The 26,695-nt window shown below is 40.3% G+C and overlaps 3 protein-coding genes across 3 annotated transcripts; 1 reads left to right on the top strand and 2 right to left on the bottom strand.

Annotated features, from left to right (window-relative positions):
* Window positions 1-387: 387 nt before the first annotated feature.
* Window positions 388-6,762, bottom strand: LOC109474497 (solute carrier organic anion transporter family member 4A1-like). Its single transcript, XM_019774787.1, has 12 exons — window positions 6,753-6,762; window positions 6,395-6,592; window positions 5,849-6,127; window positions 5,355-5,453; window positions 4,936-5,038; window positions 3,699-3,820; window positions 3,152-3,403; window positions 2,516-2,711; window positions 1,936-2,092; window positions 1,458-1,639; window positions 1,007-1,071; window positions 388-661 (listed from the first exon to the last, which is right to left on the bottom strand). The coding sequence occupies exons 1-12, from the start codon at window positions 6,760-6,762 to the stop codon at window positions 408-410; spliced, it is 1,917 nt and encodes a 638-aa protein (XP_019630346.1). The 3' UTR covers window positions 388-407.
* A 1,829-nt stretch (window positions 6,763-8,591) lies between these two features.
* Window positions 8,592-16,623, bottom strand: LOC109474648 (natural resistance-associated macrophage protein 2-like). The gene is made up of 16 exons (XM_019774995.1): window positions 16,513-16,623; window positions 15,844-15,998; window positions 15,123-15,245; window positions 14,581-14,708; window positions 13,824-13,922; window positions 13,448-13,518; window positions 13,053-13,120; window positions 12,705-12,860; window positions 12,425-12,583; window positions 11,813-11,896; window positions 11,446-11,565; window positions 10,883-11,032; window positions 10,526-10,599; window positions 10,050-10,206; window positions 9,744-9,788; window positions 8,592-9,442 (listed from the first exon to the last, which is right to left on the bottom strand). Exons 1-16 carry the CDS (start codon window positions 16,589-16,591, stop codon window positions 9,311-9,313), a joined length of 1,800 nt encoding a protein of 599 aa, XP_019630554.1. The 5' UTR covers window positions 16,592-16,623; the 3' UTR covers window positions 8,592-9,310.
* A 3,599-nt stretch (window positions 16,624-20,222) lies between these two features.
* LOC109474562 lies at window positions 20,223-26,227 on the top strand. The gene is made up of 8 exons (XM_019774893.1): window positions 20,223-20,344; window positions 20,869-21,701; window positions 22,156-22,305; window positions 22,819-22,881; window positions 23,240-23,410; window positions 23,966-24,052; window positions 24,199-24,305; window positions 24,747-26,227. Exons 1-8 carry the CDS (start codon window positions 20,230-20,232, stop codon window positions 24,916-24,918), a joined length of 1,698 nt encoding a protein of 565 aa, XP_019630452.1. The 5' UTR covers window positions 20,223-20,229; the 3' UTR covers window positions 24,919-26,227.
* Window positions 26,228-26,695: the final 468 nt, after the last annotated feature.

The following is a 26,695-nucleotide window of genomic DNA, read 5'->3' as shown; positions in this document are numbered from 1 at the left end:
AAGAGGCGATGTACAGTATTCTCTGGGTCCGGTATATTTATCTAAACAAACCTTTATAATGATAAAAGAAGTTTGAAAATAGGCACAAAAACAATCTACACGAGGCGTCTCTTTATTTTTGGGTACCACCCACAAATAGCGAGAACCAGCCCAGGATACAAAACAATCGACCGTTTTCCCTTAGCAACATCATATTATTGCCACAGATATCAAGTATGCTATGGATATGTTTGATTCAACTTACCACATTAAAAGAATGAAAAAGAATTAAAATTGACTTCACCTCCCTGGAATTACACTGGATTTAATATTAGATAACTCTAAAGAATCATATCTCTAAGAATCATTGCCTTTTCCTTATCAAAAACCCTGTGCGAAAGGGCTTGGTGTGTTTAGTCTCTAAAGCATTAAATTTCTTTCTCATTTTCTGTCCTGTCGACTTCGTATACTTCTGATGTGTTCCTGCGCTTCCAGAAGTACATGGCAAGGCAGGCACAAGGGAAGGACCATGATGCTAGAGCGGCCATGAGTATGGCCAGGTACGTGCTGAGTAAGGCGTTATCGTACATGAGACACGCCCCTCGCTGGCCACAGTTCTGGTCCCACAGTAAACATGCCTGGTCCACCAGAGCGCCGAACACCAGCGGAGCAGGTACAGAACCTGTAAGAACACGTGTCAATCAAATTTAATATTTTACACAACTTTTCTCACTTCACTCATGATCAGTTGAAAATGAGTAACATCCGTGTCCATAATATCACCAGGGCCATAATATTGCCACCTTGAGAAATAGTGTGCTTTAACATATTTTTACTGCAACATACTTTTGGTATGCACTCCTGCACACCTCAAATGTAGGGTATGTTGCGGTAAAAACATCTTTAAGCACACTTTTTCTCAATGTGGCGATAATATGGACTATGGTGATATTATGGACACAGATGTTACCTAGCTTGGATTAAAGTTACTTGTATAATTTACGATGAAAAATGAGAGGACACCTACCGAGGAAAGTCCGAACGACAGATTCGATGCCGAGAGCAAATGATCGCTGGTTCTCCTGAACACAGCTGTAAAACGATCGAAAGAAAGTTGGGCTCAGTTTCATTACAAAGTTAATTGAATCAACCTTACACTTAGTCCATTGCAAATAAGTGTCATTCAGGAAGTGGAGGTGCCAAAAATACGCATCTTACTTATGGGTGTGTTTAAAAGCTGGAAACTCAGCTGTCAGCCATGTTTGTTTACATTCTGGTAATTTGTGGTGGCACAACAAACTGAGTTTGCCTTGTGTGGAATGTTTTAGCGCCAACAACAAATGTCAGACATGTAAAATAACCAAATACGTTGAAAAGTGGAAATAATTTACAATTGCATGCATTGAATATATCTTTAAAAAAGATTTTAATTTTTGGAACAAAAATGTTACATAATGCCCCTTTAAGTCAATGCTCACCTCAAGACAATGACCGTCCTCGGAGCGTTAGCCAGCCCCAGGCCGAAAGAGAAGAGGAACAGCAGAGCCATGGCCAGTGGGAGCAGGGTACAGCCGTTAGAGCAGCGACCTGAAGTCACCGAGAACGTGTCCGTAACGTCCACTGGTTCATCACCAGCATAGCAGGAGCATGATGTGTATCCCTGCATGGTGAAAAGTTCAGATCACCCTAAAACATTGAATACTATCGTAGTCTAAATCCCTCCTGCTATAAAATTGCAACATGATCTAACCCAACACTAGTTATCATGGTAACAGACAGTCTGGTTCAGGTCATTTACCTTTTATTGGTTTGGAGAAGAATAGGAAGAAGAATCAGAGCAAAAAGAATATGTTTTCCTTCGGTAAATATGATAAAGAACTTGAACTATGAAGTGATAGTAGAACATTTAAGTGGTTTATTTTCCCCAATGTCATAAAAATGTTGACATGAACTGACCTGTTCTCGCGAGGCGTTCCAACATCCCGCGAGACATGGCGAGAAGTACTCCACGCCGGCTCCACAGACGGGGTTGTAGGCGGGCGGACAGGGACAGTCCTGGGTACAGCGGGACACTAACTCTGCTGCACCCACAACAGGCGTCCTGGGAACAGACCTAAGACAGGGTACAGTATGTTATTATGCGGGCGGACAGGGACAGTCCTGGGTACAGGGGGACACTAACTCTGCTGTACCCACAACAGGCGTCCTGGGAACAGACCTAAGACAGGGTACAGTAGGCTATTATGCTAACCCTAGCCGAAGTATGTTAACTCTAACACATTTCCACCTGAGTTAAGTGAGGAAAGCCGGTGTAAAGTGCTTTTTTCCACAAGATCGGTGCCACACGACCCCACTACCTTATCCCCATGATTATTTCTTTAAAGGCATCCGATTCAATTTCGGGGTGGCAAAATAAAAAGTATTCTGGATGAGGACAGCCTGCCTACGATACGAAACAAGCAACCATTTTCAGTCAGCAACATCACATTTTTGCCTCACAGACATGTACATTTATTGATTAGAAAACTCCTTTTACCCGTTTCCATAAGGCACTGTGACGCCCGCCATGACAGTATTCGGACAGCGAACAGCAAAGCCCAGCGGCAGGAGGAACATACAGGCTATCCCGACCAGCGTGATCTTCAGAGATCCGGTCACTCCCAGCTTATACTTCCTCATCACCAGTCCTCCAATCACGGACCCAAGGATGCCGGCAGGGATGATGGTTAAACCTTTTGGAAAAGGCATTTGTTTGAAAATAATTTGAATGTTAATATAAATACAATGAATACAAATGTGTACATAAATTATCATGAATATATCAATCAGTTAAAGATTTTAATACGAGTTTACTCGAACACATTAGACAGATATCCGGATGCTTGTACATAACCTTATTAGTTCTTAGTTGATGAAGACACCAAGACCAAGCAGATTTTTACGAGAAAATTGTGTACAATAAATAATGAGAATTTTGTGTACAATAGATGTCAAAATACGATGTAAACTAGAAAGGCCGACATTTGCTCGGGAGCAAATACAACATATTTCAGTCCCTCTATTGTATGGTACGGACTGAAATAATTTACAAAAAGGATATTGCACAAAACATGTTATTGTTTAATTGATGCAACAACGAAAACGCTAAGCCGTGGGAGAAGTGACTACTTACCCGAAGCGATAGAAGCGGCACCAGCAGACATGGCGAACTGGTTTTCAACGTATTTGATGCCGAAAGTGTTGAGACTAGTATAGCACATGTTTGTACCTATACCCACTAACACCATGAACACAAATATCGGGTTGGTGACCAGGGACCAGAGTTGTTTGAAGAAGTCCAGCACCCGCAGCAGTCCTTTAGCCTCGCTCGATTCCTCTTTTTCTAATGAGCCTTTGACGTCCTCATCTATGGCTTTTTTCTCGGCTACCGGAAAGATAGTTACAATAAATATATGGCTTTCCATTTTTTAATATATATATATAATGCTCTGTAAGTGAAATGTAAATTGTAGTAGTTGTAGAAGGGTATTTGTCACGAATCGCTCTTTTTAGAATGTGATAATGATTTTGGTAAAATTGGTAAATGATTATAGAAATAGATTAAATAAACGATTATGAAACGAAAAATTATCAATGCTAGATCATCCAAAATTCAGTTTGAATTTGATTTAAATTTAGATTTATTCTCTCAATTTCCTCTTTTTTTTAATGCCTCCTACCTGATATTTTTCCAGGCAGTCCAAGTATCCACGGAGCGGTCAATATTGCCACTGCAGCCAGTGGAGGGAAGCCGAGCCACCAGGCACCCAGCCAGCGGGCATCTCCTAGACCTCCTGATGGTCTGAGGAAAACAAGAGTTCCACGATATCATACCAGTCAGCACCAGGAACAGAGAAGCACCGTCAGCACCAGGGACAGGGAAACACAGTCAGCACCAAGGACAGGGGAACACAGTCAGCACCAAGGACAGGGAAACACAGTCAGCACCAAGGACAGGGAAACACAGTCAGCACCAAGGACAGGGAACACAGTCAGGGACAGGGAAACATAGTCAGCACCAAGGACAGGGAAAAACAATCAGCACCAAGGATAGGGAAACACAGTCAGCACCAAGGACAGGGAAACATAGTCAGCACCAAGGACAGGGAAACATAGTCAGCACCAAGGACAGGGAAACACAATCAGCACCAAGGACAGGGAAACACAGTCAGCACCAAGGACAGGGAAACATAGTCAGCACCAAGGACAGGGAAACACAATCAGCACCAAGGATAGGGAAACACACTCAGGGACAGGGAAACACAGTCAGCACCAAGGACAGGGAAACACAGTCAGCACCAAGGACAGGGGAACACAGTCAGCACCAAGGACAGGGAAATATAGTCAGCACCAAGGACAGGGAAACACAGTCAGCACCAAGGATAGGAAAACACAGTCAGGGACAGGGAAACACAGTCAGGGACAGGGAAAACAGTCAGCACCAAGGGCAGGGAAACACAGTCAGCACCAAGGACAGGGAAACACGGTCAGCATCAGGGACAGGGAAACATACATGTAGTCAGCACCAGGGACAGGGTAACACAGTCAGCATCAGGGACAGGGAAACACAGTCAGTATTAGGGACAGGGAAACACAGTCAGTACCAGGGACAGGGAAACACAGTCAGCATCAGGGACAGGGAAACACAGTCAGCACTAAGGACAGGGAAACACAGTCAGCACCAAGGACAGGGAAACACAGTCAGCACCAAGGACATGGAAACACAGTCAGCACCAAGGACAGGGAAACACAGCAGCACCCGGGACAGGGAAACACAGTCGGTCAGTGTCCTTCGAAAACACTAAGCTTAAAAGTAAATATTGTTAGCCTTATGATAGATTACAAGTTGAACTTGATTAGTATTACACATGTGATCTGACAGAAATAAACGAACACTGGAAAAGACTGCATTCTTACGGAATATTTCCAGGTTTGTTGAAGTCGATGAAAATGTTCAGAAGCTGTCCGTTGACGATAAAACCTACCGCCCCTGCAGCTACTCTGGAGGCGCTCAGAATACCTGCCGAAAGAATTAGAAAAATACTTTTATTGCAAGTTCATGCCCGAGGACTAATTGCAAACTGACAAGGACAACGAGTACAGAAGTATTGAAGAAAGGCATAAAGCCACGTGCTAACATTAAGTTCTACTTCTACTAAATCTAAAATTCTAGCTCCACTTAAAACTAATAAAAAAACGTATTATTATGTGACAGAGAGCTGCCGATATATTACACATCAACAGGTAAGAGAAACTACCATTCTATGTCTAGTTAAGCTATTAGTGAGTTTGACTCTCGATCTTGATCAGCTATCTGAACCAAGTGCTGTGCTTACCGAGATAGAACCCGCCTGAGCCTTGTGGTGACGTGCTCTCCAGAATATCATTTCCAAATACATAAATACTCATAGATCCGATCGCGCTCACGCCTTGTGCTGTGAAGGTACAAACAACATTTAAAATCAGATACAAAGTCAGAATAGTGGACACTGATCAGGCTAGAACTACGTATTAAGACGTACATGTATAAAGAGGCCTACACTCCGTAGAGACGGTGGGCGATATAAACTCACTGGGGCTGGCAAATGTAGCATCGAGTCTCTTAAAATCTATTGTACTAGAATTAACAAATGTGAATTCATAACATCGTATCTAGAGCATTCCATGACAAACTGAAATCCATCTTCAATTTGCTTTGGACAAAATAGGCACAACCTTTGGTCATGGGTTACGTGTACATTGTAGTATCTACCTATTTCTGTATTCATTTTTTGACTGCAGATGTTTTGACCTTGGACCTTAGAACTAGTAGTATACAAGCAGGACTTACCTAAAAGAATGACATACAGCAGATCGGAGAGGCCTCGCTCTTCCTCCACACAGGCGGTGAATGTGCTGTTAGAAGCGGGATCACAGGTAACGCTCACCGCGTCGCCGTAGTTGTACAGCCCCACGGTGAAATGCGGGAGGCTGTACAGAAACAGACCGACGCCCAACAGGAAGGTTCCCGCCGCGATGTTGATGATTTTGCCCCTCCTGGTCTTGATGACGAAGGTGATGAGAAGAGCTGCTACAGCGTACGTCACGTCGTAAACGGTCGAAACCAGAGCTGAAGAGAAAGAAAGGTATATCAATCAATAGTTCGTGCTTAGAAACCTGCATTTCTCCTGTAGACTCTTAGTGTTACTGACGAAAGGTAGTGGATGCTACCTGAAACGTCTGGCCGTTTTTGCACTAAAATTGAAATGACGACACCCTTACAAATAAGTGCCATTCAGGGCACGGAGCTACAAAAATATGACGCCGTACGAGTGTAATGAAAAAGTTGGAAACACAGCTGTCAGCCATGTTTGTTTTGGTAGAATGTTGACCTTACCTGACCTAGAACTTGGAAGTTGGTACCGTTTCTCGATGGTAGAGATGGTCGACCCAACCAAACCTGAGAGCGCCATGCTTTGGACCACGGAGGCTATCACCAACAGGGCCAACATTCCCTGTACGGTGGCGAGAAACCGCAAGGGGGCAGGCCGGAATCTTCCCCAGCCAAACTTCTCTTTGTAGGTAGAAGTGTCATCTGAGGGAGTCAAAGGACAGAAACGATGTAGATGGATTTGATTATTCGCCGCAATACGTTACGCACAAACAAACGACCATGTAACAAGTTACTGGTCCAAACATCATTTGTAGCTTGCTAAAGTTTGCAAAACTTGCACAGATAAAGTTGAAAACTGAACGAAACAACATTCTATTCTCTAATAAACTGATGAATCATATACCTGTGTCATAGAACGGTTCTGGGCCGTGCTTCTCGTCACTGATAGCCGGTTTGGTAGGTCGGTTTTCCTGAACATTTTCAGTACATTGGCTGTCATGGTCCTCCTGGTGTGACAGGTTGAAACTTGACAAGTTATCTAATATATATTTAGAGTTTAACAGAATCGTAAATACTGCTTTAGCTGAGAGATCAAGGGTCATAACAAAGACATCATCTGAAAGGTGACAGACGGTCACCGAAACGTCGGCTGAATAAACTATTGGTTGCGTATAATGAGTCTCTTTGTTCATTGAATGTCTTCATATTGCTAAAAAGATGGCCAGCTCTGAAATGAACCGTGTTGACAAACAAACCTGTTGTCACAACTGACCCAGTTTAACTGACCACTGGGCGTGTAGCCATTATGTCAACCATAAAGGTAAGCTGGTAGAACAGGTTTGACAGTTCTGTACATCGAGACGTATTTTTAGACTATATTGCAATCAATTCAATGACAGAAGGATAGACCTTAAAATCAAATTAAAATCATGGACACGGAGAATTTTTTTTGTTTACTTCGGTGAGAAAATCAGAAAAACAAAGAACACTTTGATTACGAGTAAACAGGATTATTTGTCTTGCATAGACTGAATGGCAGTAGGGCAAAAGATCAAACTAAGACGTGTAAAGTGCATTGTAATGCTACGAAATCAGTGGCATGGCAGGGTTCGAACCCGGGACCTCTTGGTTTTGAGACGAGCACTCTACCGCTACCCCACACGACCTAAATATATTCAGTCACCTATCGCACACCGGTGGCAAATACTTATCTCTAGTCAGACATACCTTCAGCTCAATATCATGAAATCCTGGGTTGTCCATGGCAATTTCCACCTGACGTCCTTTTCTAGGACTCTTGCTTGCTTGGCGACGTTATTCCATAGTAAGCTATCAATGCAACTGTTTAAAACAGCCTACTAGGAACACCCACACAGCCGAAGAGAACTACGTGTGTTGATAAAACGAGTAGCTTGTCAAGCAATAAAACAACAGAGGTGACGCCTTAGACTGTCATAGTCCAGAAAATCTGACCCCATTACATAAATTTTATCTCAGAAGTATTTGTTAACCTGTTACTGAGTCACCTGGACCAAAAATGTAGAGCAGTGATACAAAATATGGTGTCAATCTTTACGACTACTTTAAAAAGTTTTATTGGTAAATTGCATCATCAGTATCTGTACATGAAGCTTAATTTTTAGGAAAACAAATGAACTTTGTTGACAAGGCCACAAGCATATAGTTAAAACAATATGGCATAAGTTACAACTACATCCTTGTTTATTGAACCAATGACTTAAAAAATGTATTCCTTATAGTTATACCACAGTCAACTTATTTCTCCATTATTCCCAATAAATACTACCACAATCATCATAATTAAAGTCCTTAAAATAGAACAAAGAAACTTGTCACCATTGGACCAGCCTCATGATGATCTCAGTTTACATGTGACATGAACTTAGGCCACACCAATTTAATTTGTTGGTTCTCGGATTTGCCGCATCATTTTTTCTGAATTACAAACAAAAAAATTGTCAACCACTGAATCAACTCCAAAATGCTCATATTTTGGCCCCAACAGTTGAAGGAAGTCCCTTCTCTTCAGAACTGTTACATTTTTCCACCTATCAATACAGTGGATTTATTAAAAGTTTGAAGTTCATTATTTGAATTACAAACCAGCCTGGTATGTTGACATCATGGCTCCTATAATAGCATTTGGGGCTACAATAGGATGCCTAGGCCTGTTTCTATTTTTATTTTTTTTCGCCCTGTCGCTTCATATTTTCTCTGCAAAAATCCGAGAACCAACAAATTAAATTGGTGTGACCTATGAGTGAAGAAAAATGTTAATGCACAATAAGTCTTATAGCCTCTTCGCCTTGATTGCCACATTGTTTAAGGTACTAAGAAATTGAATTATGCAATCTTACATACAAGAAACTTAAAATATATATGACAAATAAATACATGACAGACTGGCCTACACATATCTCTATTAACTTTGGTCATATTAACTTTGGTCATATTGTATCCATATTGCAGAGAAAGGACAAAAAGATTACTGGCAGGTCCATAGGCTAACATATTGAATATTGCCATGTGCAAAAATTAAAAATCATTATGCAGAATGTATTTCTACTCATAATTGACTATTGAATTATTTCATTGGCATACTAGTATGAATACTGATATTGACTTCAATTTCAGCACAAGATTGCATTCAATTTTGTGAATAGGGTACAATGTAATCTTTATGATTAAATATGGTGAATGTTGCCTTGACTGTAGAAAAAACTACTAGTATACAAAATCTGTCATTTACACTTGAATTCCTTCCTTTGAAATGCTATTAAAAGTATATTATGCACAATATATGTAACTTCATTTTCATAAGTACATGTACATCAAAGGTAAATGCTATCGGGTGGCAAGAAATGTATATTAAATAGACTCTATGTAAAACATGTTTTTTTAGTCTGCTTTTTGAACTGCATGGCTGCTTTGGTCCACTTCTTCATCAGATGAGAAAAGGTCGTTTGTTGTTTGGAGTTCAGTCATTTGGTCCAGCTGATATGTTGGTTGTGCAGTATGACAACAGGCAAGCTGGAAAAGGGAAACAATCATTTGTAACTTAATATCATGTCATACATGACCCACGATAACGTTTGATATGGGTGCTATGGCCCGTGTGATAACTATAGCGGTATCACATGGGGTTATAACAGTTATCATACATACTTGCTTCCAAATGTTGTTCCAAATGAAATTATTTGGCGAAAGTGCCATGTGCATGTGCAAATTGAAAAAAAAATTAAATACTGGATTGTTTGGATTGAATACCAGTGCAGTGACTTGAAATGGACTCAATGTCACAGAAACTTATTTCTCTTTCACAGTAACTCACCTTTTCAAGACATCTGGAACCAAGAGCTATTAAACACCTCCATGCCTGTAGATGAAATAAAAGGTTCCTCAGTGCTCTAAAAATTTTATGAAATTATGGCTAAATGCCAATTGCATGTAAATGTACAGTGTCAAAGAAAGTAAAAGAAAAGTTTACATATTATTATATAAAAGAACATACAACTACTGTCATAAGTACTATAAGGTTACCGTACTACATTTTACTATTGTGAGGTTTGACTACATAACACTACAATCTCACCAAATCACACAATGGTAAACTATAATTCATGAAAGTAGTACATACCAAATATGAAACAAATGTGACATAAGCCAGCACAAGTACAGCTATGAAGGTGTAGAGTGCCCAGTGTTTGGGTAACTGTTTTATGGAGATGAATCCTAGGTAGAAGTTGATCCCCAGGACAGCTATAGCCAGGGAACAGACTAGGAGCTTGTTTAATCTGTGGAAAGAAATTAACAAAATAAAAATCTGCAAGCACCACATTGCTGTAAGAGTTACAAGGTTTCACAAAATGTAAAACATTCTTGCATTCAATATTCTTAAACATATTCGAAACATTCCAGCAATGAATTCTGTAAGACATTGATACATACATGTAACTGTGTAAACCTTTCCAGATGTTTGATACATGACTATTAGAGCCCCGAAGACAGCCTGCCCCAACTACTATGCCCCAACCACGATAGACTGGATACCAGGTTAATATTTCTGTGGAGTGACATGTTGTTGGTATGTTACAGAGAAAATACAGTACGTACACTCCATTTTTAAAGTCGTCCATTATTCCAGACATACTGGTGAAGGTCAGAATGGGCACCAGAGCGAAAGGCAGCTGAAACACAAATCACATGTACACACATTACAAAAGTACTGTGATCTGATAAAGAAAAATCTGCAAACTGTTCAAAAGCATTAATCCTATATAGAGCTGGATTTTAAAGTATAGTTACAAACCCCATACATTTTACTCAGTTACACAAAAAAAGCCCTAACAAATTACACTATATACAATGTAGAAAGTATCTTCCATGGAAACAATAATATTTTCTGTATCACTTTTCATTAAATGCATCAAAATTCATATCTTAAATGCTAATAATATTTGTGCTGGTTACCTGAAGACTTTGCAAAACATTCAGGAAGTCATTCATGCCCGTCAGGTCGTTGACCCCTCTGAAGGCTGCCACAAAGATGGTTGGACCAATGGCAATGGACCTTGTCAGCAACACCCTTTTCCACCTCGACCAATGGAGATTCAGGAAACCCTTTCAAGTTCAAAGATGCAAGCAAATTGTCACAATTCAACTTTAACCAAGCTGTACCACGCAGAATTTGAGAAATATAGATCAACCAAAAAACTGTTCAGAAGCCATTGCCATTATTTCTCTTATACTTCATAGGTGCTGACCATCCAATAGATATCAAATACATCTACACGTATATCTAAACTCAGTTCAAGGACCAGTGCAGGTTAGGTGCTGGTAGACATCCGAAATACCTGCACAGGTCCAATTTTACCTGCACTAACCTGCATATACCCAGTACATGGACCAGTGCAGGTTAGGTGCAGGTAGACATCAGAAATACCTGCACAGCTCCAATTTTACCTGCACTAACTAAAGGTACATATGCACCCAGTAATTCTGGCCCTGAAAAAGTAAGCATTTCTACAACATACCTCCATAACAAACTGCCCTGAATATGTTCCTGTCATGGTTGAACTTTGCCCAGAAGCCAAGATTCCAACAGCCCAGATGTACATGGCAGCAATTCCGTATTTACAACCTAAAAACACACCCTGGAAATACATAACGTTACACAAAATCAGTCCTGGGCATTATTATCCTCATTTCAAATGGAACACTCATTCTGTTCCAATGATCACAGGTGACCCCAGATGGAGCACGCATTCTGTTCCAATGACCATGGGTGACCCCAGATGGAGCACGCGTTCTGTTCCAACAATTATGGGTGGAAGGAAGTTACTGTAATGTTTTCTCGTGTGCCACTAAAGTCATATCTAATATTAAGTAAAATGGACTCACCCCCTTATAAATATCAACTTCCACGTCTCCTGTGGTGTTGAATATAGCAGCATGTGGGTTTCCATTTTTTGTGCAGAGGTTATACTAAATAGGAACAGGAAAAAGAGCAAAACATTGTCAATGCCATTTCTACAAATTAAGAATTATCTTCACATAGATGTGGCAATGCTAGGAGTTAAACTATGTTCATGGTGTAAAAGAGTATTCAATGAAATGTACTCCTAATGCCTAGGAATATGTGTTTCTCGACCCACGCTACATGTAAGAAAACTCCACCAATCAACCGCTGGTAAGCCTAAAAAATTTTTTATCTGTCATCTCAATTTCAAACCCTCTAAGGTCTGAAACGTTATGTAATGCATTTTATTCTTCAGCAAATCAGGTGAAATATTCGTCCATTTGTACATCTACATGGACAGGTCTGTGAGACAGTCCCGAATTCACTGTGTTTGATCAGTTTAGCCAAAATCTAAAAAAAAAAGAAAATCTTTACCTACGGACCCTATTTTTTTTCAGGGCTGAAACTGGAAACACAACATTAATTTTCCTATGCCTAACCACAATTGTCTATATGGAGAGAAAATGTTAATGTTTACATATCTGCAGACATACCAGTTCCTGATTGGTCACGTTGTGTAGCCCTTCTGCAAACACACAAACAACAAACAAGTTGATGATGAAGGACACAAACAAAGCGATGGCAGCCTCGATGAAGAAGTACATGTTGGCTTCTCTCACATCTTCTTTCTTGTTTCTGTCTACATCTCTGGACTGTAGGGAAACATAAACATTATCTTAGTCGTTAAGACTTTTGTTCCAATATAAAGAATTGTCTTCAGGTATGACACATGAAAACTGGTGGAGTAGTGGCAAGATTAAGAGAGCCCCCTACCTTTACCAATGCGGAGTGCAGGTAGAGGTTGTGAGGCATGATGACTGCACCGATGATTCCCACAGCCTGAGCTGCTCCCTTATATCCACAGTCTGCACAGCCAGGGATAAACAAGCCCTTCAGTACTTCTACCTGGTTTGGTCCCACTGTCCCATACTGAAAACAAAAACATTTTATCATAGATTGCAGGCTTTGAAATACTTATTTTTCTAAGAAAAATCTAAGAAATCTAAGAAAATTAAATGGTGGCTCTTATGTAGAGCTGGTCACAGGTTTGACTATTTGATTATGATTTGACACCGGTTATACATATTATACTGTACGTGGGAGAATAGTTGCTTCACTAACCTCATATCCAAAAGTTAAGGCCATCACGGTGATCAAAAAGGCAAAGAAGGCCTCAAGTTTTCGTAGACCTAAAACATAGCAATCGTATACATGTATAATTATATAGTACTGTGTAAGAATTGGATTATGGTAATGCAGTCCATTTGCAGTGAATAATATAAGGAGTGTCCTTTCTGATGAGGTGGTGGCTCCATGTATGAGGGAGCTTATGGCATCAAAACGTTGCATGTAAAAGAACCAAACTCACTTATTGCGAATAGTAGGGGTGACCTGGGGTGCTTGGCTATGGTATCAGGACAACTCAGACCATTACCAACTCGGCACATGGCAAATCTGGTCTGATGTTGTCTGCTTTATCTTAGTACAATGGACAAATAACATTTGTGTGTACTCACCATATTTGTCTAGGAACAAGAACACGAATGTGTCTGTGATTGTTATAAGCACACCTCCATAAAGAGGGATTCTGTAAAGGAAAAACAGAAGTTAGATGCCACAGTATGTAATCTAAATAACAGGCCTTTCACAAAAAAATATTATGTTAGCCAGTCTCGAATAGTGCCAATCGCAGTCGCAATGGACAAGTGGTTGGCTTAGGCAAGTCCCTTAATTCTTATGTTTATGGGGAAAAATCAGGATCAAGAAAAAGCAGATGTTACGGCCAGATGGCCATCTTATACAGGTGGTCACTTGGGCAGGTTTGACTGTATGATAAAAAAATCTATTCTACTCCATAAATTGTTGACTAGATGGATAGTACATATTACTTACTTTCCAGCAGAGAGTAGATTAAGAGCTATTGCTGACCCAATAACCTCCTGCATGTCTGAGCCAATGATAGCTATCTCCACCATCACCCATAAGGCAAGTCTGAAACATATTAAAGATTATTACATATGACAAATTTACAGGTACATATAGCTATAAACAATTGATTTTTCAGTATAAATCTGTTGGAGTGATACTGATATCTCCAGCAGACATAGTTATGTCTTTGCACTTATCACCAGGAAGGTACATTAGCTGGAAAACATTGCTGATAACATTTTCTATCTTGCTGCATGATACTAAGGCAGTAAGACAGTGAATTACCGTAAGTATCGTAATCACTCTATCAGTCTATGGCCTACTTTAGACACAGATTTTTGTGACAGCAGTACTGGTGACAGCAGGAACACTATGGGAATGCAGAGAATTCCCAACAGCGTAGTCCGCTATCGTCAAATTTTCTGCATGTCTGAAGTTGTTGGTGGAAAATTTGACGAAAGCAGGAGTACGCTGTTGTTGTTGTTCGTCTGTCATTCTCTACGATGACCAATGATGTCACGTCAGCTTCTGTGTGTCTGGCTGTGGCTCACCAGTCGTACACAGGCTCTGAAGGCTCTGCCACAGTTCAGGCACGGGTGGGTTGCAGGAGTCAGGGATGTGAAGACGGCTCTGGATGCACTGTTGTAGTACCGTTGTCCCAAAAATCTGTGTCTAAAGTTGGCCTAAGTCTTCTCTCTCCCTCTCCCTGTACCCTACTTACCTGGGTACCCTGGGGTATTGTGAGTGACACACCTCTGCTAGATGCATGCCTGACACCACCCCCAGTCTGGCTGATAGTCTCTGTAGTACTAACCCCATGATGTGGGCGAGAAGCAACAGCCAGAGAAGCTGCCATTGGAGAAATCATAAACCTAATTAGCACAGAAATGAGCAGGATATAGAATGGTCAGTCTTAAAACCTAGCCTTGTGTTAGCAACGTTATACTGATATAAACAGGGCTATTAATAGCTGTTTGCTATATGCTATATGATACTGTAATCCCAGATTTTTTTCATGCATATGGTACTTTTACGTTCACTGTTTTCACGGTCACTTCTGAATCATTAATTGCTGTTAACAAATAATTCCTCGACTTTCTTTTTCCTGCACCTGCCGCCACTGTGAACATATACATTTAGTTCCGTGAACATGTTTTTTCATACCGTGAAATTTTGCTACCATAAACATAACTGGAATTACAGTATTTTTTTACAATAGCAAACAACGCCTTGCTAAAAAAACATAGAAAACAAGGATCTTACCTTGTATTGAGCAACAAATCCCGACTGTAAGTCAGACTCGATGTTTCCAGGGTCTAAATATGCAATACTCATGAGGAACCCTGGTCCTGTGAAGGCCCACAACTTTCTGAAGCTAAAAGAATACTGAAAAACAAAAAATTCCATTCTATAAATGATACAGAATGAGAAAGTAGTGTCCTAAGGCAGTTCTCTTTTACTAGTTTTAGGGACACATATTGCTAATTCACTCCTGTCCAACCTGATATTATACAACATTAATAATAATAATGTATACATAGAAGAAGTGGGTAAATTTGTCTTCTATTGCTTCAGACAAAGTTAAAATGTATGTTGTACATGCAAGTTAAAATGTATGTTGTACATGCAAAATGTATGTTGTAGAATATAGTAGTACTATAATGTTGGATTGTATTTTTTTTCATAGTAATAATCATACATGTTTGTTTGTACTTGCAATTATCCCTCAGGCATGTATTTGCAACAAAGTTTTGTTATTATAATGTTTTGTTCTATGTTGTCATATCCGTTAGTGATATATACATTGTATGATGATAATAACTGAACTTTTACTACATTTTAAGTATGGCTATCTCCCACCCATCACTTGAAATATTGTGTCACTACTTCAGAAATTTCTAGGTAACTTAGGTTACAGAGATATAACTCCAGCAAGCTTAGTTCATTCACATACACAAATATACAAGAAAAAAGTTTTCCTTACATCTTCTGACTGTGGAATAGATATCTTCTCTTCAAAGTAGGTTCCACCATTGCTAACAGGACTATCCTTGGCCCCTGTGTGCGTCTTTTGTCTCATGGTCTGGTAGTCAGCACTGGGCTCCATGCAGAGCTCATCCATACTGTCTGAATCACGAGCTGAAGAAAAAAGTCAGACATAGAATAAACAAATACACAATATTAGAAAGGCAGACATTTGCTCAAGAGCAAATACAGCATATTTCACTCCATTCCAAAATGTTCCATATCAACCTTTTCCATGTAGTGATGTCCAGTATCAAATACTCCATTGGACCAATGTAGTGCCCAACACCCCCATACAGTGCTTCTTAGTGACAATTGTTCTTGGAACCCCCATACATTGTTTTTCAGAGACAAGTGTTCTTAAAACCCCCATGAAGTTCTTTTAGTGACAAGTGTTCTCAAAACCCCCATGCAGTCCTCAAAATTCCCATACAGTGCCTTCCATTTAGATTTTAATAAAGAAAAATCTACTAGTAATTTGATTCTACAGCTTCTCACCAGCTTAGAGTGCGTGTGATGGCAATTCAGTACCAAGGAGAAAGGAGAATATGTATGTTTCCTATAAAAATTCTGATACACATGAATTACATTATTTGACATAACGATAAGCAACTAATTTTGTATTAACCTTCCATAATTATCAAAGGCACTTCCTCCACAGTGGGATGTTTCTGACTCATACTACGTGTTGACTGGCCCTGTACCATCACACACTGTTCTTATAAAGGTGGGAAGGACCGAGAACAGAGAAGGTCTTGGAGCTGTAGCTGAGTCTTCTGGCTTTGGCAGAGAAGAAGAGGCAATGGATCTACAAAGTGATGGTCTACAATGCAGAAGAAGAGAAAGTTTGGAAAAAGTTAGAGATTGCTGCACACGAAAGAGTTTGTCAGTTGCATGTGTTGGCACTTGAGAAAACATTCAATTTGGTAGCATGGCTCACAGAAAATGCAATATTTGTACAAATCCAATATTTGTACAAATACTAAAAAATAAATTCAGTACCATTGTATGATTATTATGATCACTTACCCATTAGAACTAGGAATCTCTTATTGCATTGAAGCAGAAACTGAAAGTGAAGGTGATCCTGCTAATCTCCCTATCTGCAATGCATGTAAACAACATTATTTTAATAATTAAGAGTCAGAAATCTAATTATGTTTGGTGGCAAATTGAAGTGGCAATATTATATTTATATATATTATAAAATACATACATACATGCATACAAACATATATACATATGAACATACAAATTGTCTTCATCTCAAATGTTAGATAATTTTCACGACAACACTAGAGCTCATCTGGGTCGATAATAAAATGTGACATCGAAGGAAAACAAATTTTGAGAAGTCCATCTGTATATAGCTGTATGGTTTTCCATCGATGGCCAGGGTTGCAGGGTTGTTAAAACACTAAGAACACGAGGTCTTGCGTGAAAACAAAGGAAACTGGCAGCTTGTTCAATCAATATGCTCATGTGTACTTGTAACAGCTGTTCCAGGCTTTTCACGTAAAACGCAAGCCGACAACATGTCTTCTATCTGCCCCCCTCCCCCTTCAAATCGCCACGCAGTAGTGCCATCACACTGATTCCAGACACCCAGATATAATACTACATAGACAACGTGAAAGTCCTCACTTACAACACGATGTGGACGCTACAACACAAAGTTTCCCGGGGCTAAATGTTAGAACTGTGTTTTCTAAAACGAAAATGTTACCGGCTAAATTTTGTTGTCGAACTACCTGCGTGTCCTCACTTCCGGGTTTACTATGAATTGTGGGTAATTTATGAATCACAACATTTTGTCCTAAAACTTGCCACGGGGAAAGCTTGTTGGGGCCAAATTGTTGTTAAGGGTGGTTTGCTGGGTTCGGCGTTTTAGCAAGTTTGAAGCAGCATTAGTATATAGTTGTGAAGTCTACCTGCGTTTGGGTATAGAATCTACCACTCCAAACCGAAGGGAGGTTCGAGAAGCTGGTGCAAACTTAATTGTTATCTCGCCATTGATCAAATAAACGTCAATGAAACCTCCCTGAAACACCCTTGGGCGTCTTTAATGAGAGACATTATATTACAGTACTTGCAAAATAGCCAACAGAAAACATAATCCCTTGGTTGAAGTTCATTGACAGGCTTCGGATCTACCTGGCGTGACGTCACTATGCAAATTACTTGGACCCACACTGCACTTCGCGAATTCGGCGACTGTGAACTTTTTTTTTACAGCTTACGTATTTCGGAGATTTTCTGTTAACCTGGATAAAAAAGAAGCACGTTGACGAATCCTAAGGGTGTTCTGGGGTTTTACCAATCGACGCTTGAGACCCGGGTGAGCCTCATATTTGATATGATTGCATATCTGAGACAGACTGAAAGTAACGGTACAATTTACCAACTCATCTGTACCGTCGCCATATAATTAACGTTTGATCTTAAATTTCTTGTTTTTGTTTGTTTCTTTGTTTTTTGTTCTTTTCTTAATGCCCCCAACAAAGTGCTATAGCTCTAGGTCTACAGTCTAGCCGTAACGACTAGTAGAGGCTTCTTTCTTGGTAGATCGTACAAAATGTAGGTTCCCTTGGAAAAATACAAGGGGCAAAGCACCAGTAGTTCGCAAGTCCGGACTTTAAAAATGTCGCCCTCCATTTGCCTGTCCTATTCACTTCACTCATGTACATAGCGTAATGTTTCACTGTTTCTGAGTTGTCACCATTTAGGACCGCCATTTAGGATATCTAAATGTCTTGATTAATGTTAATGTTTTACTGAGACTTTCTGAGTGTCGGGTGTCACTTCATGACCGCAGGAGCTTGTTTATTTGAGATCAGCTTGCTATTTATATACACATTTCCACCACAAAAATCGCAAATATGTGTAGTAGTACAGGTAGGTAGAACTAGTAGTCGTTCTTGCCATGATATCTTGGCATGCCGGTATCCGGCCAAGTCTAAAATTGCGCCATAGTCTCTTGTGACTACAAAAGAACGTTATAGTTACTTAAGTATTTGCCGGCAAACATGTCTACCTATTTGTTATGTCCCCTTGACTTTGAATACCAAAATTGTCAGTGTGAGCCTTTGCATCTGATATTATGTTAAGTGATAATCTTTTGCATTAAAATTTTGTGGGGCTTACAGTCAATATCGTGAGAAATCTGGCGTTAGGAACATGAGAAATGGGCTATATTCCACACCACAAAACACAAAGGAATTTATTTAACCTATCGCGGCCCCTGCACAGGTGACACGGATGTGTATTGGCTTGTGGTCAATTTGTGACCTGTTGAAAAACAACAGCAAAAATATCACTGTTCTCCATTTGATTTTATGCCAGATCGCAAGTTTCTGCCTGTTTTTTTTTTTGTCTATAGATCTAAGTCCTTAGGATCTATATTGTCATGTTCTTTTAACTGAAAACTTTTCATGATCGTACAATTGTTTTCAGTGGTATGGTTTGTACTTTGGTCTAAGATTGCCTTGCCCACAATTGCAAACGGGGGGCCCCGTCGGGTTATACTGTGTGTGCCTGCCATGCTATATTTTGGGGCTCAGCGAGTGGGACCCCGGATAATTTTGTTTGTTTGTTTGTTTGTTTGTTTGTTTTTAGCCTTTTTTCTTATTCATGAAATAATAGTACTCAAATCGGCCTGCTGGACGTTTCTTTTCATTGAGGTCATGAGGGAAGGTCAGAGTCAGACAGATCGAATATAAACATCTGACTGCCGGGCTGTCAGAAACAGTCGGCAACGGAATGACGAGTGTTTGCCGAAAACTAGACCGATAAACGGGCCAAAATAAAAGATGACACGAAAAATAATTCAAGACCCTTACAAGGCAGCCTAAATGGAAAATTATTTGTGACCACTACAACTGGTGTTGATGTTTTTTTTTTTTCAAGTCAACTCAATTCAGTTTAGTATAAAAAATCAACCTGGCAGAAGTACAAGGTATACATCTGAATTGTGTTGAACTTTTACAGACTTACTATTATTACAACATCTTGTATGTATTACAACATATATATTACAACATATTGTATATATTACAACATATTGTATATATAACAATATATAACACGAACACACAAACACATGCACACACACACACACACACACACACACACACACACACACACACACACACACACACACACACACACACACACACAAATGTTGGTATCGTGATAACTGAGTGATATCGTGACAGCTCCTACAAGCCCAAATTACAATTGTGATCAAGGCAAAATTAAATGACGCTCCAATTGTGCGACCTATACTTTGTATATCTACATTATGCAGCATTGCTACAACCTCTTGTGACGTTGAAGAAGTGTAAGAATGGCGCAGCCGCCGCCGCCGCCGCCACTGTGGCTAGGGTTCCTTGCCTTCATGTACACCCTAGTCATTACCCCTATGCTGATGCTGTTCAGAGGGCTCTTCCGTTACAAAGAAGGTACTAGCTTTGATTCATTCTTCTTAAGGTCGATATAATAATACTTTTGTCCGATGAAGTATGAGTATAAACTTAAGCTTGCTGTCTAACATCACTAAAAGTGGTCATTTTCGCTAAACTCAGTATGTAGATAGGTCTTGATAAGACGATAAGACCTTGACATAATTTGATTTTGAGGGTTTGTTTGTTTGTTTGTTTCTTTGTTTGTTTGTTTACATGCAGTGAGATATTCCGCATATAGATCGGTGTGGACATATGTTGGTCATTTAGTATGGATAGACATTATTTCATTGTCTTTATGTAAAATTGAGAGGAAGAAACATATTAGATAGTGTAGTGATATTATCTTATTATAATTACAATGAATTATGATTGTGGTGATGACGATGTGGCATGTGGACAACGGTTTTCACAAATTGGAACTGAGTCATATGGATAGTTACATGGCCATTCCTGCTTTACATTGTAAATTTTTCAGCACCGATGAGGTAAGTTTACAACTACCTTGAAATTTCACCGTCCAGATACAGTTCCGAATGAGCCGATTGCAACCACACCCGTGCCCGGCTCCGCTACCCGTCTCGGGCTGATGACATGGGAAAGGCGATGCAGGACAGGAGCTACTAGGCATCCATTGCGGTTCGGTTGGCAGAGGAGGACTGGCACCCGACTTAAGTCAAGTGAGTCGAGTAAGTCACTCGCAGAATCGGAGGTAGGCATCGAATCCAACAAAGAACCATCCGAGAGTTCAGACCGGTCCACTCCTCTAGATCTGTCGTCCTTATCCCAGCCTGAAGATTCAAGCGAGCCTGAGTACCCCGCCTTTGTGACATCGAAGACGGACATCAACCCGAAGGATCGTAACCAAGCATCATCCGATCCTTCAACCACCAGTGCGCCTGCAAATGAAGCGGGAGAGGCAGTCGACAAAACCATCGCCACCACCAGGTGGCTCTACAACGACCTGAAGTACGCTCTCCAACAACTTGACGCCCTCCAACGCCACTACGAACAAGAGATTCCCATCCTTCGCAACTATGTACAAGGGATCTTAAAGAAACTGACAGACAAGATTGAGGGAACTGACGAAACCAGGGAAGAAACGTGTCCTTACGTAAGTGCAGTCCTTGTCCCAGAAGACGACGACGTCGACGCCAAGAAGGAGAACACAAAGCAAGTAACACCCTCAGCTTCCCCGCAAGAGATAGATGCTACGGGCGGCGGAAACGTGTCAGAAGGACCACCAAAAGATCAAGACACCATTCAAGCAGACGTTAGCGCCGAAACTGGACAAACACTCGACGAAAGTAGTTGCGACGACCTGCCCATTGGACCCCTGCGATCCCTGGTAGCTGAGGTCAGTTACTGTTTAATGCGCCATGATTTATAAATGACTTGATGATATTGTACAACCATAAGGCCGTGTTGATTTGACTATATAAATCATATCCGAGCGTGCATGAATTGTCGTCCGTTTTTAGAAATAAGGAAATCGTACAAAGCGGCTGCAAAATGAGCAAATAGATGCCGCAAATTGACAAAAATAATGGAAAACGATACAAATGTCCTAGAATTGCAAAATCAATTTCAAAGCAAAATAGGAAAATGTCTATTATTCACTATACCATACTCTGTGTGTTTAGTTATTTGTTCAACCTTCATGATCATAGATTTCATAATGAAGGCATATATTTTTACCGAAATCTTTTATTCGCAAGCTCGCATCATTTTGGGGGTTCCCAGAGGATGTCATCTATATAATCAAATCAACATGGCCTAAATAAGGCTATTTGTGATGTTGAAACCCGTAGGAAAGGAACACGGCACCTGCCTGTTTCACTGGCACCCCTGACAACGGTCGCCCACCAGAAAACCATGGCTGGGAACGTCAAGACAACGGTTACATCGACAGCGGACCCCGAGAGATGCTTTACCTGGACAACCATGGACCACTCAAGACGGTAAGTCCATTTTCGTCATTGCTACATCAAGACAATGATGTCCCAAGACCACACTTGCAGAGCGATAACATCAGCTATGTATGAGAGACACAGAGCTAGAGAGAGAAAGACACACACAGAAAATGCATTTGTACTGGATTAGCTTATCATTAATATTTATTACTTAGTTATCTGTGAAAGGCCCATTGTGAGGGGAGCTATGTACTGTGTACGAAATGCCACTACACTGCAGCTCGTTTATTAAAGCATGACTAGATTTGATTATTCTTATCCAAGAGTGAAACTAACTCTCTTAGGCCCCATTCCCACTAGGATAAATTTTTCCGGATCGAGCCGAACTGATTCGCTTTGATCCGGCTTCTATCCTGCTTCCAGCCGGATTGAACCGGATCGAAGGCCGATCGAGCCGGATAGAAGCCGGATCAAAGCGAATCAGTTCGGCTCGATCCGGACAATTTTATCCTAGTGCGAATGGGGCCATAGTAATCTCTTTCTTTTATTGGCATCGAAAAGCAAGGGGATTGCTTCAGCGCCGATGACCTATCATCTGGACCAAAAGGACTGTTCGAGACTGAGGTGAGTATGGTAGGATACAAACCCACAGAATCACTACAGCTCTATACACGTAAACATCCTATAAACTCTGTAGTCCCTTACTACTAGCATACAATTGTACGACATTGTATTTCATGAGCAGAGCCGAAAAAGCCGAAGATTTGTAATTCACTTATTTGCATAGAACATGTGTCGCTTTGCGTTTGGGAGCGCAGCTATAGCAGCGACACCTGTGCTGCTGTACAATGTGAACCAGTCACTCAGAATTGACCTGAGGAAGGTGACAGACAGCCACCGAAACGTCAGCTGAATAAAAACACTTAGCTGTGTAAAAAGAGTCTCTTTATTCAGTCGATACATGTTTTAATGCATACCAAAGGACTACCCTGAACCACCCAACGACCATGGAACACTGGGACATCCAACTGGTTTTCAATACCAGGAAAAAGAAGGACACACGACGTGGGATGACTATGGAGGTGGAATCGACGATGAAGTGGACAGTGGGCCGAAGGAAATGCTCTTTGGGATGCCATTGTCCGAAGCCCTGGTAGGTCATCTTGTTATATATTATGGGATATAACTTAAATTTCTAAGACCAAGTACAATTAAATATGTGTTCCAACACAAAAGGGAAATGTTCTCACCTAGAGCTTTTGACCAGTCACTTTGGTCTTCCTCAGTAGACTGACCCAGTGGGGCTTGTCACGTGGCTTCTCTGAAGTGTGACGTCACACTGGCTGGGTCAAAGGTATCTGGTAGACGATGTCGGCCCCCGTCGCGGTGGGGTGATGGGCCCTGATGCAAATAGTATCTTTCACCCCTCTCAGGAAGTGGTCTTGTTGTGAAACCTTTGTTCAGGAACAAAAGTTTTAACTCTAAACATGCACACATCTAACTACCAACACAGAAGAACTTTCATATGGGCGATTGATCTTGTTGCTTGGATAAGCGTCTCAGTGATGAATGGAGACTTATGGTTATTATTTTGGTTCTGTAGGAATAAATATCGCACCAGAATAAAGTCGTTTGCAACCTAATCGTTCATGGAATACATCATGTCTCACCGCATTACATTGTTGTTTATGTGCTAAATCATCCACAGATGTCCATCAGACAGAACTATGGCGATGACGAGGACGATGACTCTGACACACGTTACCATGCTGATGTCTGTTTTGGCGATGAGCAGGTAAGGAAAAACTTTCTCAAAGTCAATTCTGCTAATATGATGATGTAAGTACCAATTGCAGAAATAATTGCCATGGCAGATGGTGTGCACTGTCTTTCAAAAATGTTATAGTTATCATAACAAAAAATATATGTATTATTTCGTAGCCACCACAGGATGCTTGGGGTCTGGAACGTAATGAGGACGTGGCAGACAGGGGGCTTGTTGTCTCGGCGATGCAACATGTCTCCAAGCCACCTGGACAAGACATTGGGTAAGGTTGGAATAAATCATTTCATAAAACTATTTTATAAGCATACTTTGATTGGAAAGGAAGGGAAACTAGAGAGGTAACATTTGCAAAGCAAATGCATAATGTTCACCTTCGCATATGGTCTTCTCTGTTAATTCTTACTCAAACTCATTCATACATATATGGTCAGACAGGAGTCTAAATCCCTCCTGCTGGAAGATTGCAACATGATGTAACCCAACACTAGTTACCATGGTGACAGACGTCTGGTTCAGGTCATTGACCTTATTGGTTTGGAGAAGAAGAAGAGGAAACAGAGGAAAACATTTTTTCCTTCGGTAAACATAATAAAGACCCAAGGTTAGCCTACTATTCAGCTAGATGAACGATTTCAAACTAGATCTATATTACAGTTGATATGTTATCACTTTGTCAAATTGGTAATAATCTATTTGTTCACAGAATCGCTGGAGACGACATGAAGGGTCTGAAGCTCAGCATTGAAGCCAATGAGGACAACAGCCGCACGAGCTTTGATGTGCCCATGGAACCGCCGGAGCGCCCCCTTCCAGACCACAACTACAACTACAACAACGATGCCATGGGCCGCACTCCTGACATGAACTGTGGCTAGAGTGAACAGGGAAGAATACTTGACAGAATAGAAAAGTTCTTTGTCCACAACCATTTTTTAACAGGAGCCGACGTTTCGATGACCGTCTGTCATCTTCATCAGAGCAATTATGACTGATGAATATGAAACGTCAAAAAGTGGTTTTGAAAAAAAAAACTTTGCTATTCAATCGTTCACCATCTGGTAATACCATTTACGGAAGAATACTTGGCAGTGTATTTTGGCACTGCTTTTTACACAAATTACTTTGTAGTGGCTTATTTTGCTTACTGTCGTGTGAGGGTGACTTTTAGCTTATTACACTTAGTCGAGTATATCAAAACTATTATATCAAAACGATTATTATGAAAGAAAACATTGGACAAAGACAATATCATTAGGTACTAGCACATATCAATGAAAGAAAAAAAGATGTACAAATTGCAAGGTGTAAATCTTAATTTCATGCACTATACTTAATCTCCAAGCAGATCATACGGTGGCAAGACAATATCCATTGGCCAGGGGAGTGTCCACTAGCCACCGGGGCTAAGGACTCTCTCTAGATGGTCAGTTCTGACCGTAACGCTTTTGCCACCAGACATCTGCTTGTAGATTATACTGCAGCTACATTTATGTCTCAGGTAACAACTGGAATAGTTCTGTGTTTATGTGTTTTTAACCACTTGATAACTTTTCATTAAGTCTTTACCTGTATGATTTTTCATCTTAAACAAATATTTGATCGTTCTAAAAATGTTGATGCCTTTAACTACTATGTTGCACTTGAAACTTGTAGGGCCCCGATTGATATGATATAGCCAAAGGCCTCACACATGCACATATAAAAAAGATACCAATCTTAAGCTTATGACAGGATACTTCGATTGTGTGAAAAGTTTGCTTGAAAAGGAAAGTATGCTTGATACATATGAATGGTGTATCCCTATTTCACTTGAAGGTTTGGATCGAGATGTTGATAATACAGTAAAGCTATGACATGTTTGTTTACAATTATTTACATACAGTTTCACTGGGTTTCCCCTAGCTCAATTCATGCATAAAAAGTTGCATTTGAAAGATGCAAAAGATTCTTAGAATCTGTTATCATCAGCTTATAAGATAACAATATACTCGTAATAGGTGATCCAAGGAATTTGGTGACACATTGTCGTGTAATGTAGTGATGAAATGAAGCGTGAAGAATATGTGTGTTTTACAATGTTCAATTCATCCTTAATTGTGAGAATGTGAGTACTGTTTTATTGAATGACTTCTATTTCTCATGCTTTGCTCTTGTAGTGACAAATAAAAGAAAGCAAAAATCCAATGGCTGTGATATATTTCTATTTGATTGAATGTGATGATTCGAGTACCATATTAACAAAGTTACTTATGGCTTTACAATAATGATTTATGATTTACAAACAAGGCTCAAACATATACGGCGATGGTAACGAACGTAACATCTGTAAACTTTTATGATACAAAAAAGTCGATGGAAGGTCTCTACCAAATACACAACGCGTATACACTGAAGTCTGTTGGGAGGGTCCTTAGGGGGTTCTAAGAATTCTATCGCCACAAAATTTGGTCTGCGGGGCTTTATCTTAAATGAAAAGTAATGTAACAAACCGGATTCAATCATAACAGTTTATTCTCTGAAGAAATATAATGATCGCTTCTTGCCAGGAGTGCTGTTTAAGATAGTAGTTGCTGTACATTGCGACAGTGATGAAATATCATGTTTTTCATAAGCCACAAATTAATCAAAACAATACTGAGAACGAACAAAATG

The sequence above is a fragment of the Branchiostoma belcheri genome, unplaced genomic scaffold (genome assembly GCF_001625305.1).
Source record: "Branchiostoma belcheri isolate BF01 breed outbred unplaced genomic scaffold, Haploidv18h27 scaffold31, whole genome shotgun sequence".
Lineage (NCBI taxonomy): Eukaryota > Metazoa > Chordata > Leptocardii > Amphioxiformes > Branchiostomatidae > Branchiostoma > Branchiostoma belcheri.
Note: the sequence above shows the minus strand (reverse complement) of the source record. Positions and strands in the feature narration are given on the sequence as shown.

Excerpts from the sequence above, each read along its gene's own strand:
- LOC109474562 (XM_019774893.1), top strand. The coding sequence starts at position 20,230 with ATGGCGCAGCCGCCGCCGCCGCCGCCACTGTGGCTAGGGTTCCTTGCC. Across the intron at positions 21,702-22,155 it reads TGCGATCCCTGGTAGCTGAG|GAAAGGAACACGGCACCTGC; the intron begins GTCAGTTACTGT and ends TGAAACCCGTAG. Across the intron at positions 24,053-24,198 it reads TCTGTTTTGGCGATGAGCAG|CCACCACAGGATGCTTGGGG; the intron begins GTAAGGAAAAAC and ends ATTATTTCGTAG.
- LOC109474497 (XM_019774787.1), bottom strand. Across the intron at positions 5,454-5,848 it reads GCTGTATGTCATTCTTTTAG|CACAAGGCGTGAGCGCGATC; the intron begins GTAAGTCCTGCT and ends GTACCTTCACAG. Across the intron at positions 1,640-1,935 it reads GGAACGCCTCGCGAGAACAG|GGATACACATCATGCTCCTG; the intron begins GTCAGTTCATGT and ends TTCACCATGCAG.
- LOC109474648 (XM_019774995.1), bottom strand. The coding sequence starts at position 16,591 with ATGGTACAGGGCCAGTCAACACGTAGTATGAGTCAGAAACATCCCACT. Across the intron at positions 13,923-14,580 it reads CAATACCCCAGGGTACCCAG|ACTTGCCTTATGGGTGATGG; the intron begins GTAAGTAGGGTA and ends AATATGTTTCAG. Across the intron at positions 10,600-10,882 it reads ATGTTTTGCAAAGTCTTCAG|CTGCCTTTCGCTCTGGTGCC; the intron begins GTAACCAGCACA and ends TTTGTGTTTCAG.